The sequence below is a fragment of the Triturus cristatus genome, chromosome 6 (assembly GCF_964204655.1).
Source record: "Triturus cristatus chromosome 6, aTriCri1.1, whole genome shotgun sequence".
Taxonomy (NCBI): Eukaryota; Metazoa; Chordata; class Amphibia; order Caudata; family Salamandridae; genus Triturus; species Triturus cristatus.
In genome coordinates, this window is record NC_140589.1 from 1,478,028,322 (window position 1) to 1,478,044,562 (window position 16,241).

The following is a 16,241-nucleotide window of genomic DNA, read 5'->3' on the forward strand; positions in this document are numbered from 1 at the left end:
GGCTCCGCCAGGTGTAGGAGGACATCATCCATGTAGAGGGTGATCTTGTCTTCCTCGAATCCAGGCCATCTCCACCCTTTGATGCGCTCGTCGGAGCGTATGAGGCATGCGAAAGGTTCCATGGCCAGGGCAAAGAGGAGGGGGCGAAAGGGGGCATCCCTGCCTCGTGCCCCTTCGGACTGGGAAGGACTGCGAGAGAGCTCCGTTAACCAGCACCCGGGCCCTCGGACGGGTGCTGCGCCCGCACTAGCTTGCAAAAGTAGTCCCCAAAACCCATTTATGCCAACACCGCTTCTATGTATCGCCAATCCACCGAATCAAAGGCCTTCTCAAAGTCCACGAGAAGAAGGGACAAATACGGAGTCAGGCACTGGCGGTTCGATAGGGCGAGGTGAAGACGCCTGAGACAGTGTCTAGTGCCCCGGGAGGGCATGAAACCACACTGGTTGGGGTGGACCAGTTTGGCCAGGTATGGCCACAATCGGTTAGCCAGGACGGCTGCGAACACCTAAAGCTCTGAATTGATGAGTGAAATGGGACGATAATCAGAGCAGTGCTTCGAGGGGGGGCTGAGACTTTGGGATCACCACAATGGTGGCTGTGTCGGTCTCGGCATGAAACGAGCCTTTATCTGCCGCCTCTGCATATAGCGCCAACAAGTGGGGAACCAGCGTATCCCGGTAGGCAGCATAAAACTCCTGTGGGAGACCGTCTGGTCCCGGGGTCTTGCTGGAAGCCATGTGAGAGATTGCCTCATGAACCTCTTCTGGAGTGATGAGGAGGTTAAGCACTTCTGCCTCGGTGTCACGAAGGCGCGGGAGAGGGATCCGTTCTTGGTGAAGCAGCTCCGAGAGTGAGAGAGTTTAGGGCCGCGCAGCATAGAGGGTGGTGTAGCACGTAGCGAAGCACTGAGCCACTGCCGCCGGAGACCGCTGGACCTCACCATTGAGGGCCAACACTTTGAGAGCTCTGTTTTTTAAGTGGTTATAACTATTGTGTTTTAGGACCCCCAAGATTTCTGGCACATATGGAGTGGTTAGGGCTTGTCATGATTTCATTCTCAATTATAAATAGGCCTTTTATGTTTACATTTCTTTATTGAATTCCATGACCTAATCAAACTTTAATAACAGTACATTAGGTACGCTTAGGTAATTCTTATGATCCTACCGACGTAGGATAGCTCCTAGATGAAAATAATGCAATAAGTCCCTCATCCACGAGTACTCTCAGCTGCACCACCTAGCAGTACTCTGGCAGGTTTGGGATAGCTAGGCCTCACTCTTTTGGGTATCTATAGCATAGCTCTCTCTGGAGTCTGGGCCTCTTATCGCGCCATATGAAGCATTCCAAGTCACGCTGCATAGAGTGTCTCCTTTTGGTGGGGGGGAGGAGGGGGGGTTGTAATGGGAGGGCTTGGAAAAGAAATAAAATCTTCAGTAAGATTGTAATCTCAATCGCTGCTATGTGGCCTAGCCAGGACAATGAATGTGGCCTCCACCTTCGTAAGCATTCCAGTATGTGCTGAAGTAGTGCAGTGTAATTCAGTGAGATAGTGCATTGTATGCTTGCCGTGAGCTGGATGGCTAGCTAGGTTATTGCTTCTTTGGACCATTGAATTTAATAGTCTCGCTTCAGTTCCGCTAGTGTGGCTTTGGTTAAGGACAGATTAAGAGTTTGTGATTTGTGGACGTTGACTCTGAAGCCTGCTGCTTGCGAGAAACGTTCCAATTCAGACATAAAAGCAGGTAGGGAAACTTCGGGATTTTCCAGGGTTGCTACTATGTCATCTGCATATAGACTAATCTTGCGCTCCTCCCCTCCAAACCTCACCCCAATTAGCAGGGTGTTATTGCGTGCCTTCTGGGCCATTGGCTCCTTGTAGAAAGCTACAAGAAACGGGGAAAGAGGGCATCCCTGTCTCGTGCCTTGATGAATTAGGAAAGGGGGTATATGTGTTCCCGTGTACTCGGACCAACGCAGTTGGTTTGGTGTAGTTACTTAAGACCCAGCCCAAGAATCTCTCTGGGATGCGAACATGTTTTAAATTCAACTCTAAATAGGGCCCGCGTACCCTATCGAACGCTTTTTCTGTGTGGATGGAGAGAATCATGCGTTCAGTATCAGAGCTCTGTGCTTTATCAATGATGTGCAGGAGGCGCTGTGTGTGGTCAGCGCACTGACGATTGGGCTCAAAACCCACCTCGTCCAGGTTTATCAATCCCGGTAGAAGTGGAGAGAGACCTTGCGCTAGAATCCCTGTGAGTAAATTAAAATCCACATTGAGGAGGGGATTGGCCTGTAAGACGCACAGTGCAGTTTATCCTTACCCGGCTTATGTATCACTTCGACCGACGCCTCTAGCATCGTTGATGGGAGTGGGGAAGAGATCCCAATGGAGTTATATACCCTCGTGAGTATCCGAGTCAATATGGGGCAAAAGGTTTTTATAAAAAAAGAGAGGGAAAGCCATCTGGGCCTGGTGACTTAAACAGTTTCTGCCTGGAAATGACTGACATCAATTCCTCTATTTTAATCAGGGATTGGAGTGACCCGGCCTGCTCGGGCGTTAGCTGAGCGGTGTTTACACCTTCCACGTATTGGGCTGGGGCGTATAGTTCCGCATAATATTGAAGGAACGTTTTTGCAATACCCCTGTCTGAGGTCTGTTCCTGCCCGAGCGGATTCACCACTGTTGAGATACCAGAGGCCTGCCTCTGTGCTCTGAGTCTGTTAGCTAGTAGTCTCCAGCTTCTATCCCCCGTGTAAAAAGTGTGGCTCAGTGCTGCGTACTCTGCACTGTCTAGGCCTACTAATTGAGCTTGAGCAGCCTCTAACAGTCTCCAGATCCTGGGTTTGCCAATTCTCTGATGTATAAGCTCCAGCTCCTGTACTTTCCACGAGAGTTGATCTCTCTTTTCTCTGCAAATCTTATTACCCGATGAGGCAATGGCAATAAATTCCCCCCTAAAAACCACCTTCAGGGTGTCCCAAAGAATTGCAATGGGGGTTTCGGAAGTGTCGTTCACCACTAGGTAATCGTTTATCGCTCTTGTAACTTGCTGTACACCCTCTGGGCGATGTTGCATAGTTTCTCTAAGGTGTCAAGTTTGGGGCGAGGGACGAGTGCCCAAAAGGGCTAGCATCAGACTCACTGCAGAGTGATCTGAGAGCAAACAGGCTAGTATGTCTATCTGTTGAACCTGAGAGATAACTGTGTCGGTGGCTAGGAAGTAATCAATCCTGGCATAAGTCTTGTGGGAATTGGAATAAAAAGTGTATTCTCTATCTGTAGGCTGAAAGGTCCGCCAGACATCGATCAGTCCTGTCTCTGCAAGCGTTCACTTGCCCTCTTCTGTGAGGGCTCCTAACTGCCCTTGCCGTTGTACCGATCTATCTCCTTCATTATCAAAGGCCAGATTGAGGTCTCCCCCCATCAGCAACATCCTATCAGGTGATCTGGATATCTCTGATACCGCCCTGTGTAGGAACCCCTCTTGCCCCTCCTTTGGGGCATACATGGAGCCAAGGGTGAGAGTGAGAGCGTGCTTGGAAGGTGTGGGCCAGTAATCTTTCCTTGAGTTCTGCCTGCTTGGGACCAATCCGTCATGTAAACTTGGAGGAAATGAGAATGGCCACCCCTGCCGTTTTAGTGGTGTGGGATGAAAAAATCTGGGGAGGGAATGCCTTAGAACGCAGTCTGTGCATGTCCCCGGGGAGATGATGCGTCTCTTGGAGGAGACATATGTGCACCCGTGTTTTCGAGGTAGGATAGTATGGCACCTCTTTTGACTGGGTTATTGAGGCCTTTTACATTCAATGAGATTATCTTGAGATGCATGGTAATCTGGTCACTCTACGGGGGTAGCTATGTGAAGCTTGCCTGTGGGGTAAAACAGCGGGGGCTGCTTGGGTTATGACCAGAAGGTTGCCTGGGACTAATGGTAAAGCTGTGTGGGGGACCCAGGAGTTAGTGTCATGGGTATCTGGGTTGGGAGGAGGGGCTTATGACCCTTGAACATTACAACAAACAAATAACAGTAACTGGAGAACATTTTGAATGTCCTGGGTGAATTGACCCATGAGCGAGGGCATGAGATGTCAGCAGGACTCATCCCGTTGCCCGCCCCGGGCCCCTCCCCTGCAAAAAGACAAGAGGTTCCATAAAGGTGGACCGCTGGGGCTCCAGGTCAGCACCTTCACTGTGTGTACACAATGCAGTGCTTTGTTTCTCATTCTAGGGGGCCAGCATCTTCTCACAGGGATGCCTGGACTGCTTTCCTCTTTCTGGCAATCGTCTCTGGGTCCGGTCAAAGGCGAATTGGTGAGCCGCCCGCCATCTGCCATTTATGATCTTTTGAAGTTCTGCCTTTGTTGTTGGCCTGGAGGTGGTCCCCTCGGGCGTCCTCCGCTATGTTCAGCAGTTGCTGGGCATCCTATAATGAGCGGATCTGGTGAATCTTCCCCTCCCATCGGAAGGGATGGCCCCAGGAATATGAAAGCTCCATCGACTGCAGGTGGTATGTGATTGGCCAAAACTCTCTCCTTTTGTTCAGTGTAGAGGCTGTGAGATCCTGGTATAGAACAGGTTGGTGGCACCGGAACTCATCTGGATGTTTGCTCTTGCTTTTAGGAGAATTTGTTCCTTAAGCTGGAAATCATGTACACATGTAAGGATATCGGCAAACGGGGCTGGAGGGGGCCTTCACGGGCCTGCCCAGTGCGTGCAATCCAGTTTAATTTGTTGATCAGGTGGGGAATCCAGGTTAGAGCGAAAGAGTTCTCCACAAATAGTTTGCTCCTTGCAAAATGCCTCAAATTCGAATATTGATCCATTGGTAGCGGTTTTCTAAATCTTCGGCAAGAGACTTGAGGTCCAGATGCTGGACCCTGTGACGGAGGACTTCTTGTTGAAGTTGCTCTATCTCCTCGTCCCTGGTAGGTGCCGTTCATTTCCAACGAGTCCACTCTGTCTCCCAGCGAATCCAGGTCGTTACGCACCGCTCTAATTTCTTGTGCCAACTCCTTTTTCATTATTTGTATATCGTCTTTTAAGGAGGTAAACAGTGTTTCCAGGAAGGAGCGGGTAATGGGGGCCTCTGTGTCGCAGCCATTTGTATCCATTGAGGTCCCTGGAAAGGAAATCGGAGTTTCGGTGCCGGAGGAAGACATTTTGAGGAGATGCTCTCTTTACTGGATGCCATGTTGAGCATGGAGTTTCGTCCCTAAGTGGGGATAAACATTTGAGTTCCTCAGTGCTGTCCGGTATCGTCAGTGTGGCTGGGGTGTCGTGTATGACCTGCCTCTTGTTTCGTCGGCGGGTCAGCTGGATACACCCTGTGTACAACCTCGAGGTAAGCCTGATTCAGTTGTCTGGGGCTTGTGGGAGAATGCTGTCTCCGGGCGTAGAGCGTTTAGGGTCAGCCTCCGCCTGACCTTCTGGGGGACCCTCTGTTCCGAGGTTCTGTGGCTGGGTGCCAGATCTAGTCTTTGTGCCTCTCAACTCGGGAGGGGGGATGAGGGGACTCTTCGAGTAGCCCCTTTAGCGCACTCTTCAAGGGGGATGGGGTGTGAGAAATGCCACCCGAAGGAGGGCTGTGCGTCCTCCGCTTGCTGGGACCCCTTCGCCCGCTCGCACCGCTCCTCGGGTCCAGATCACTGGGGCCCGCTCCCTCTGCTGGTCAGCAACCGGGACCGTTGTGCGCTGTCCGGCTGCTTGCGGGCACACGTCTGTTCTCCTTTCGTCCCCCAAGGGGGGATACGACTGCCTTTATTCGGAGCGCCTCATTGGAGTGGGGGCACCCGTGGGGCCCATGCAGTCATCGGCCGCCGGATCTCTCCGTCACCCTGGTGCGGAGTAGGTGAATACACATGGGCGTCCGCAGAAATTTTTCCAGGGGGGGGCGAACCTGGCAAATGAAGGGGCGTGGCTAATGTTAATGGGGGCGGGGCTAAAATGGCAGACAATCCGGATCGGGTAATGTTCAGGCCAACCTGAGAAAAACAAGCATTGGCATAGCCAATAGGTCTCGCCTTTGGGACCTTATGACTGACTCACTGACTGAAGAACTTATATAGCGCACTTCTGCCAAGGCGTCTTGGCGCTGGGTAAGTATGATGCCGGCAGTATAAGTATTTAGTTCTGCAGCAGGTCCCAAAGGCGAGACCAATTGGCTATGCCAATGCTTGTTGTTATATCTGGGCATGTTGAGAGGCTAGGGGACTGGGTCTCGATGTCAGGTTGGGAGCACAGCAATGACCTACTCAATTTGAATGCGTAGATAATACAACCGGAGGGGTGAAATGAAAGGTTCACTACCAGGAATAACAGGAAAGTAGAAAGTTAGGCTGGTTAGAAAGGTAAGGAGGGGTAGAGGCAGGCATGGTGGTGAGGGGAAAAACAGATGCATGCTAGGAGAGCGCTGTGAGGGAGTGAGGCGAAATGGGAAGAGGCACTGAAGGTGGGTCGGGTAAAGACCGTAGTGAGGCAAACAGAAGGGTAGCGAGGGGTGAAGGGTAGACAAAGAAGTGAGGTGTAGAAGTAAAAGATTCAGGAGCAGAGACAGGTAAATCAAAGCTGGAGAGGGGAGAATAACGCAGTCGTAGAACCAGAGAGGGCCAGGTAGAGAGAGGGAGAGGTGTGTCAGAGACAGGTAGAGACAGCTGAGGAAGAGGGAATAATAACGACTGAGGTAGACAGGCGAGGTAGAGGGGTGCGTTGATATAAAGGAAGTGCAGAGATGTGTCACAGATGTTACTGAAGAGGAAAAGAAGTAGAGATATTGAGAAAGAAGTAAGGCACAAAAAGAAGTAAGGGGTGAACAGAGGTAGAACGAGTGGAAGGGGAGAGAACACGTAGAAGATGAATGGCAGGGTAAAATGAGCGATCAGGCAGTGAGTGTGAGGAGTGGGATACAGAAGCATATGTGGCAGTGAGCGCGAAGTGCGGGGTACAGAGGGATATGTTGTGGCAGTTAGCGCAAGGTGTGGGGTACAGAGGGATATGTCGTGGCAGTTAGCGCGAGGTGTGGGGTACAGAGGGATATAAGGCAGTGAGCATGGGCAGGGCCGACTTTAGCGCTCGTGGGGCCCAGTGCGATAATGCATTTTGGCACCCCCAATGACCACCGCCACTACAGGTTCTTCATAACCATCCTTTCACAGCGCCCCTCAAGCCTCCGTAACCATTCAGTCTCAGGTGCATTTAATTCATTTTATAGCGCCGCTCCTATCAGTGTAAGGTGTCACAACACTTTACATCGCACAGATTACATAGAGACAATCAATCATAGGTGTGTAAATCAGTGCATAGGAAATGTTACATAAGAGAGAGGACAAGAAGGCGTAGGAGTCACATGTCATCCATACAGGTAGGCAGGATAGTTTAAGAGTGCTTGGTCAGGAGAATCAGAAACCTAGAATTTAAAACCTAGCACCATGGATGGGGGGTTCTCTTTATTAATAAGAATTGATTTCTACCCAAATTAACCCATTTTGCCACAGTAGGATAATGAAAAACTGGGGGGAAATCATAACGCTCTAGCCCAGTTTGCATGCATCTTTGCTAACAGTTACTTGCTCACTGTTCCACATTAGGATTTTAACTCATAAAGAGTTATCAACAATATGGTCTCTCTGACAAAAGTGTGACCCACTGACCTATTTACATTACATTATACGCACTTAGTGAGCTGCACGTTCTTTGCAGCAAGCATAGTAACCCTCTGCGCTACCTTTGGATGAGTAGAAACTTCCACTACACAAAACTTTGATCTCTCCCTCTCTCTAAGGAAGTGCATTAATCACTGCAGTCATTTAGACATTTTTATAGGTGGCTGAAAGTTTCTAGGAGTCCAGGAAAGAAGCGGGTGCTTTTAAAATCATCATATTAGGGCCCCCTACACGAAGTCAGCAGCCGGTGCGGTGGCACCGGTCGCACCGCCCTAGAGCCGGCCCTGAGCACGGGGAGTGGGATACAGGGGGATATGAGGCAGTGAGCATGGGGAGTGGGGTGCAGGGGGATATGAGGTAGTGAAACACAGGGTCGGGACGTCCTGCCAGACATGATAGGGTGCATACTGGCAGATAGATATGTTATTGACACAAGTCTGTGTACGTTTTAGTGGGATCTGAAATCCGGTCTATGCTGCAACCTCAGTTTTTGACTTGGGAGAATAATGCATCGACCCCCCCCCCCCCCCCCAGAACTTCATTCAGAAGACCCCTTGCTCTCAGGCTACAGAGTGTTCAGGGCCGGCTTTAGCGCTGGTGGCGCCCTGTGCGACAAAGTTTGTTGGCGCCCCCCACGGGCGCTCCCCACTGACTCCCACACTACTACCCTTTAACAGTACCCCCTCAAGTCTCCATAACCACTCTCTCTCAGATGTATTTAATAGTGCCACCTGTACCAGTTTAGGGTGTCAGAGCACTTTACATCGCAAACACTACTCAGATGCAATCAATCATAGGTGTGTAAATCAGTGTATAGGAAATGTTACATAATACAGAGGACTGCAAGGTGTAGGAGTTGCATGTCATCCATACTGGTAGGCAGTATAGTTTAAGAGTGCTTGGTCTGGAGAAGCACAGACTCAGAAAGTAAATCAGAACCCGATGGTTGGAGGTTACATTTCATAATGATGATTTTTTTTTACCGAAAGGATCTCTCTGACAAAAGCACTGACCTATTTAAACTATATGCATTTTGTGATCTGCATGGTACACATTCTTTGCAGCACACACATTAACCCTCTGTGATACATAAAATGAGTTAAAAATACCACTTGACAAAACTCCTTTTCTCTCCAGGAAGAACATTAATCACCAAGTTATCTTGACATTTTTATTTTTGTATGACAATTTCGGAGGCCGGCAATGCAGCAGGTGCTTTTAAAACCATAAAATACTTCCAAATAGGCGCCCCCTCGAAGAGTCAGCACCCAGTGCGGTGGCACTGGTTGCACCGCCCTAAAGCCGGCCCTGAGAGTGTTAAAAGGAGGTCTTTGTGTCCAGACCTAACCACTCGTGCTTGTGGCGCGCAGCTCAAACCGGCCATTGTCATTCTGTTTGTGGCAATCAGCCGCAGACAGAATGACAATGGGCGGGAGGGGCAGCGAGGGGGAGTGCAAGGAGCCCCATCAGGGAGTTGAGGCCTCTGGCAGGGAACACCTCTGCTCCCTGCAGGGCCCGTAATCCCGGACAAAAGGCGTCCTAAAAGCATAAGTGGCCACAGGGGGGGCAAGGAGGAGCGTCCAGGGGGGGGCAAGCGCCCCTCCTTGCCCTCCCCTGCGGACGCCCATGTGAATACAGCTCCGTTTCTTTGGCGGTGATCCGGGCAGCCTCCTCCTGGTCGCTCCGGGAAAGGGCTGCGGGCCTCTTCTGTTCTCAGCCGCGCCTTCCTGCCTCTCGAGTCTTCCACAGGCCACACTCTTGCTCAGGCCCTGCGCCTTGGCACCTGTATTAGGCAGCCCCGCCGTCTCTTGGGAATCTGCGAGTGGGGGCAAGGTAAGGTACCTGGAACTCTGCTCGCAATCGCACCTCTCCACTACGTATCGGCCCCAGGGCTTCTCCGTGAGTTCTGCAGAGGTAGCGGAGGCCTGGAGACCCCTTCCCAGCCCAGCTATTTAATGCTTAGGCTGTGGGCCCTGCCGGCGCGACGGAGCGATTACCAGGCACGTCCTACTCATTCGCCATCTTGGCCACCCCCACAAATAGGCCTTTTAAGACTGAATCAAGGACCGGAACTAAAGGGCAGTCGGTTTGTTCCTGCTTAGCCAGCAAATTTATGGTCTTCTCTGTGGATAGTTTCCTCCAGTTGTCTAAGATCAGAGACAGAATCAATCACAGGCTTGTAAGGGTCTCAAGGCGCTGGTGGTGGTGGGAGGGAGGGGGATTGGGGAGGGGAGAGGTGCAGGAGGTCCTTCCTGAATTGAGGCAGTGACGATGATTGCCTGAGGTGGAGAGGCAGGGTGTTCCAGGTCTTTGCTGCGGTAAGAGAAGGATCTTCCTCTGGCTGTGGTGTTGCGAATACGTTGGACGGTACAGAGGTCCAGTTGGGCGGAGCAGAGGTCTATGGTAGGTACGTGTAATGTGAGGTGGTGGTTGAGGTACGCCAGTCCCCCGTCGTATAGGGCTTTTCTGAGGTGATTCTTTTGTTGACTGGGAGCTAGTGGAGGATTCTTGGGTGGCTGGTGATGTGGTTGTGGAGGGGGATGTTGAGGATGAGTCTGGTGTAGGCGTTCTGGATGTTCTGCAGTTTCTTGAAGAGTTTCTGGGTGATGCTGGCGTAGAGTTTGTTGCTGTATTCGATCCTGCTGCTGACTAGTGCGTGGGAGACGGTCTTTCTGTACTCTGTGGGGATCCATTTGAAGATCTTTTGGAGCAGGCGTAGGGTGTGGAAACAGTATGATGAGACTGCTTTGATCTGGTGGCTCATGGTAAGCGAGGAGTCTAGGATGATGCCGAGGTATCTCGCGTGGTGTGTGGGGGAGGTTTCAAGTGCTGTGGGCCACCAGGAGTCATCCCAGGCAGAGGGGGTGGGGCCCATGATGAGTACTTCGATCTTCTGTGAGTTGAGCTTGAGGCAGCTGTTCTTCATCCAGGCGGCGGCAGCCTTCATCCCGTCATGAAAGTTATTCTTGCCGACTGTTGGTTAGTTGGTGAGGAAGAGAACCGGCTGGGTGACGTCGGCGTAGGAGACTATGTTGAGTATGTGGTTCCTAACGATGGCTGCGAGCGGGCCATTGTAGATTATCCTCACACTCACATGAGGGTGTAAATGATAAAATGTGATTTCTAATTAAACCACTTGTCTTATGGAAGAAGAGTGATATGTTCTACAGGAGCACCAGGTTGAGTATTGACGATTAATGGAAGCTACTGTGCACAGGTTAGTTGTTTAATAAATTGCATCAGAGCCTTTGTACCGTTGCCAGCCACATCAATCACATTGCTTTCCTTGGCTGACAAGTGCTAGAACAATGTTGTGCACATGTTTCAAACAGTGCCAAAGTTATTAACAAAAAAGAGTTTACCGTGTGAAGTGTAACTCTAATGTCACTGTAGAGCCTCTCAATCTCATGCCTTTTGGATTGATATTTTTATTGCGGTTGTGTATAGCGCTGTATACCACCAGTGTTGCATCAAAGCTTTCATTAGGTTTAGAACATAGTAGAATACAAGTAAACATTGCCCTAAGTTTAGTAGAAAGATGGCTTTCTGGTCTGTTTGCAGCATTTGGAAATCTGATACCCCCACGATGTACGAGAACTGTTTAAGCTTCTTGTTTTCAAATTTTACTTTAAATAGTGTAGAAAAGTAACACTGTCTTGTATGTCTTTGTTTTAGATTCCTACTAAAAACATAGAAGGGCAAATGATGCCATACTTCCCTTTGGAAATGGGAAATGGAACTCCCTGTAGCCTGAAGCAGAATCAGCCCAGATTGACTGTAGTGATGTACATCTGCCATCCAGAGGCCAAGCACGAGATCCATTCTGTCGACGAAGTCACTACCTGTGAATATGAAGTTATCATATTGACACCAATTTTATGTAGCCATCCTAAATATAGGTAATATTGCAGAACTGCAGCTATTCTGAGTGCAACTACATCGCTCTGATCATTCTTTTCCATCTTCTTAACTTATCTCCAAATTCTGTGGTTGACCCTTCTACCCCAAGCATTTTCATAATCTACTTCTGATCATTGCAGTTCTGCGTCTGTACTGTAAAAAGTATCTGAGTGGGTTCTATGTATTTTTGAACTACCATGGACGATATGGCACTTCTCCTAGTGTAACTCTAAAAGTTGAGCAAGGCTCTTATCAATCCTTACTTTCGTTCTCTATTACCAATACAAGTCCATTTGTATACTTTTTCCCCATTTGCAGAATATCATTGAAGTGTCCTCCTCTGCCCAGCATGTGACAGTTTTTTGGCCATTAATGCACTTAGTATCAACATTCAGTAGTCTGTTAAAAGCAGTACTATTATTCAACTTGTAAGTCGGTACGTCGCAGTTTTAACATTTTGATCCATTGCATAGTGTGTTTATTATAGTTTTCGCTGGTTCCCATCTCTTTGTGAAAGTGAATTGTGTACAGCTGTTTCCACTGTCAACCCTCATAATCCTCATCTCAACAAATGTGCTTCTCTGAGCAAAAACAGAACCCTCATGTACACAGACAGAGCAGTTAAGCTACTTAGTCCTTATCTCGTTTCTGCTTATGGATGAGACCTTGAAGGGTTTTGCAGCGAGGTACAGAGAGAGTGAGGGAGATGGTTAAAGAAACTTGGTGAGGGAGAGAACTGGCATGAGAGGGAGTAAGATGGTGTAGGAAGCTGGCTTAGTATATGGTGCACACTTATTCAAGTGGTGCACCTTGCACTAATCCAGGCAACCCTTATGGTGATTTTAGTGGTCTTTGCTAACCATAGAAAGCTCTCACAGTGGTAGCTGTGGAGAGCAGCCTTCAGGTTTATCTTGAAGGAGTGTTAGGCAGCTTGTAGATTAGATTAAAAGAAACCACACAGTGTTTAGGAAAAATAAGTCTATATATTACAACACAATAGCAGTATCACATTGGTATATCTCCTACCTGTGGATAATACAATACACATAAATACTTCACAAGCAATTGGGTAAGAAGCACAAAATACTGTGGTCTCCAGGGGGATACCAAACCATATATTAAGAAAGTGAAATGCGAACTGCAAAGGAGAACGGGACTTGGACCAGAAGACCCAGAGGAGCTGGGGACACAAAAAAAACACCTAAGGTAAGTACCCAGGAACCCCAAAGAGGCTCTGTGCAGAGTGGGAACACCGCTGTGTGCCCAATGAAAGTCAATGGAGAAGTTGCGTTTACAGTTGTGATGAAGGACACTTCCCAGAGAACCCCGAAGAAACTTGTTGGAAGACAGAAGGTTGGAGAGCCACCCCACCTGTGGATGCTCCAGGGACCGAATTGCCTACATCAGGGAAGCCGGGTGCATACGGCTGAAGTGAATTCGTAACCTGCCTTAGACAACAATGGACAACTTTGAAGAAGATGCCTCTGGAGAAGACCTGTGATGAAGGTGTCGGGTGGAATCCAAGGGTGGATTCTGGAAGTGAAGTACCTGCAAGCAGAGGTAACAGTCTATGCCTCTCGAAGGTGACCGGAGGCTTGGAAACGCAATGACCACCAATGTCGGGCGGTTTTAAAGTCAATGGTGACCTCGTTGCTACAGCTGTGACGACCAGACAATGCTGGGGAAGACTAGGAGCCGTTTACTAGCTGTCCCACGTCGGATGTCGGTGACTAGTTGGTCAATGTCTGGCGTGAGCACCAACAAGCCTTGGTATCCGCAACTGTCATGGAAGACAAAAAAGGGCAACGTTGGGAGCAGCAAGATCCAAGGGAATCGCAGCAGCAGGAGAGCCAGAGCAGGCCCGAGCTAGCAGGGGAGCCCACTGAAGCAGTAGAAGACCCTCAGGAGGACCCACAGGCCAAAGGCGCAAGAGGAGCCCGAGCAGCTCTCCAAAGATAAGGGTCCAGGGTTTGGTCCCAGCAGTCCCAACGAAGGATGCTGGTCTCTAAATTGCATAGAGAACAGGTCAGACCTGGGGGGGGGGAGTTGCAGAACCCCCACCTGTGTTGCTGTGCCTCATGAAGTCTGTAGAATGACGGGAGCAGCAGACAGGTCAGGTTTGTTGTGCTGTCTGCAGATGCAGGGGAGTGACTCCTTCACTCAAGGGATATTCCTTCGAGTGTCCTTGATGGCCACAGGTCTCTTGAAGAACTTGGATGAAGCACAGACACAGATGACGAAGAATACTTGAGGAACAGCAAGGCCAGGAGCAGCAGTAGACTTCCTTGGTGTGCAGTCTTGGTTCCAGTTGAAGTCCAACAAAGTCCATGTGTCCAGACAAGTGAAGAGTGACGTAGGCCTGTACCACGATGAATATAAGGACCCACCCATAGGTAAGCCCTTAAGTACCCTTAGGAAAGGGTTGGGACAACTTGGCGGTCTGTCCCAGGGGAGGGACTGGACGGAGGGGAGGATGCTCTCATGTCCTTGTCCAGTTTTGCGCCAGAGCAGGAGCCAAGGTTTACCTGAACTAGCTCCAGCTGGAGTATGCAAGGAGGGCACCAAATGTGCCCTACACAGCTGTCTATTGGCGCTGGCAAGTGCCCCCACCCCACCCCAGCCCAATACACTAAGTTCTGTCTATGTGGTGGTCACACCTCCCTGTGACAGGAAACCTATTGTTCTACATTCCCCTGCTCGAGCTTGGCTAAGCTGCAGGAGGGCAGAATTGTGTCTGTGGTTGGCAGCAACACTAGCTTGCTTGCAGACCCTGAAAGGCTGTTACCTGGAGTACAGGGGGTCGCCAAAGGAATCCCCCAGTAATTGGGATCATACTTCCAACACTGGAATTGGTGTTGTGGTATGATTCCAACATGTTTGATACCAAACATGACCGGATTCGGTGCAGCCACTATATAGTTAGACATCTCGTAATGACTGATGTCTACAATATATATTAAAATGTCTGACCACACTTACAAAGACTGGAGAATTGACTTCGGGGTTTTATAGGGGTGTCATAGTTATGCAGGGGTACCCTCACACTTATAACCAAGCACCCTACCCTCAGGACTGAAGAACCTGCCATAGGGGTGACTTATAGGTTTTAAGTGCAGTGACCTCCGATATAAGGACATTTCTGTCATGAGAGGTGCAAGCACCAACTCACACAGGCTGCAATGGCAGGCCTGGATTCACAGTTTAAGTGAACTTCCATGGGTAGCACAATACATGCTGCAGCCCATAGACTTCTGGTGTACCTATGCCCTGGGTACCTCGATACCATATACTAGGGACTTATAAGGGTACACCAGTAGCCAATTGTGGGGGAACCAAAGTACTTGCCATGTCAATTTAGGGGAGAAAGCACAGTTTCTGGGGTCCTGATTAGCAGGATCCCAGCAGACTAGGTCAAAAGCACACTGACACCAAGAAAGAAAGTGAGGGTAACCATGAAAGAAGATCCTACTTTCCTACAGATTGCATAAGAGGGAGGTAGGTGGCAAGAAAGAGGGGGCTGCAGAGAGGTGCTGGGAGATGGAGATGGAGATGTAGAGGGAAAGGTTTAGGATGGTGTGCTTACGGCGGATAATGGAGGTGTGGCTGTGGAACGTGTTGGGAGAAGGGGTTGTGTGGATTGCAGTAGTAGTGCATCTTTTTCATTACAGATAGTATCACTATTCAGCCATACTGTCACTGTGATTTGTCCATATGGGTCCTGTGACAAATTCTTCATGGATGATGACCCGCTCTCTCTTTCCGTATGTTTAGGTGGTTCGTGTCTTATGACGATGTACCCGCCATTTGATTGTGACTCATGACACCATAAACCTTTTGGTCAGCTTCTTTAAACCTCCATGCTCTTTTATCAAGAAACTCCCATCCTGCTGCAGTTGCTGGTTTTCCACTATGAAAATATGCAGTCGAAACAAAAGTAAAAGCATGGTTATTCATGACTGATGAAGAATAAATTACAGAAAACCATGTTTTGTTTAAGGATAAAAAGCAGGGATGGCCTTCAGACTCCAGTGCCTTGGCGACTACAGACCCGCAAAAGCCTTTTCTGCACTTCTAGACTGGTGTTCACCAGCTTGAAGACTACCAAAAGAACTGGTCTCCTAAACAGACTCTCACTTGCACCATTCTTCTGTAACCCGTATTGTTGTCTAGACACAGTATTTTCTAGGTGTCACCCATACTTTCAAGGCATCTAAGAACTGAACCCTATATCCAGCCCCTGATGGTGTTGAAGTTGATTGGCATAGCAGTACCTGCGAAATCGGGACCCAAACTACTCTCTCTTTTTTACAATAACATTTGCATCCCTAGAGCCACTCTAGGAGATTACTGATTCACTGTAGTTTGGTAAATAGTTAACTTGATTTACAGAAACACTAAGCAGTGGTAAGTTTAAGTATTACGTATCACACTAAAGGGTTCTAAAGAGGGAGTAAGATGAAGCATCAAACAACACTAACTCCAATTGAATATAACTCACAAAAAGTGATGCAATGCTACTGGACTGGAAAAGAAGTCAACGTGTGTGGAGAAAGGAGGGGGGGGATGGAGGGGGAAAAAATCTTATCTTTTAAAGACGAGAACCCTCACTCACCCGAGGGTGACATGCTTCATCATTGGGTCCCCTCTTACACACTGTAACCGCAAGGTGT

At 49.2% G+C, this 16,241-nt stretch overlaps 1 protein-coding gene across 2 annotated transcripts in view; it reads left to right on the plus strand.

Annotated features, from left to right (window-relative positions):
- Nucleotides 1-16,241, plus strand: part of ERLEC1 (endoplasmic reticulum lectin 1) — a 256,106-nt gene that overhangs the window by 85,187 nt on the left and 154,678 nt on the right. For both annotated transcript variants that reach the window (XM_085612592.1, XM_085612593.1), the window contains exon 7: nt 11,347-11,570. In XM_085612592.1, coding sequence (XP_085468718.1) covers nt 11,347-11,570 — 224 coding nt within the window. The remainder of the gene's footprint in view (nt 1-11,346; nt 11,571-16,241) is intronic.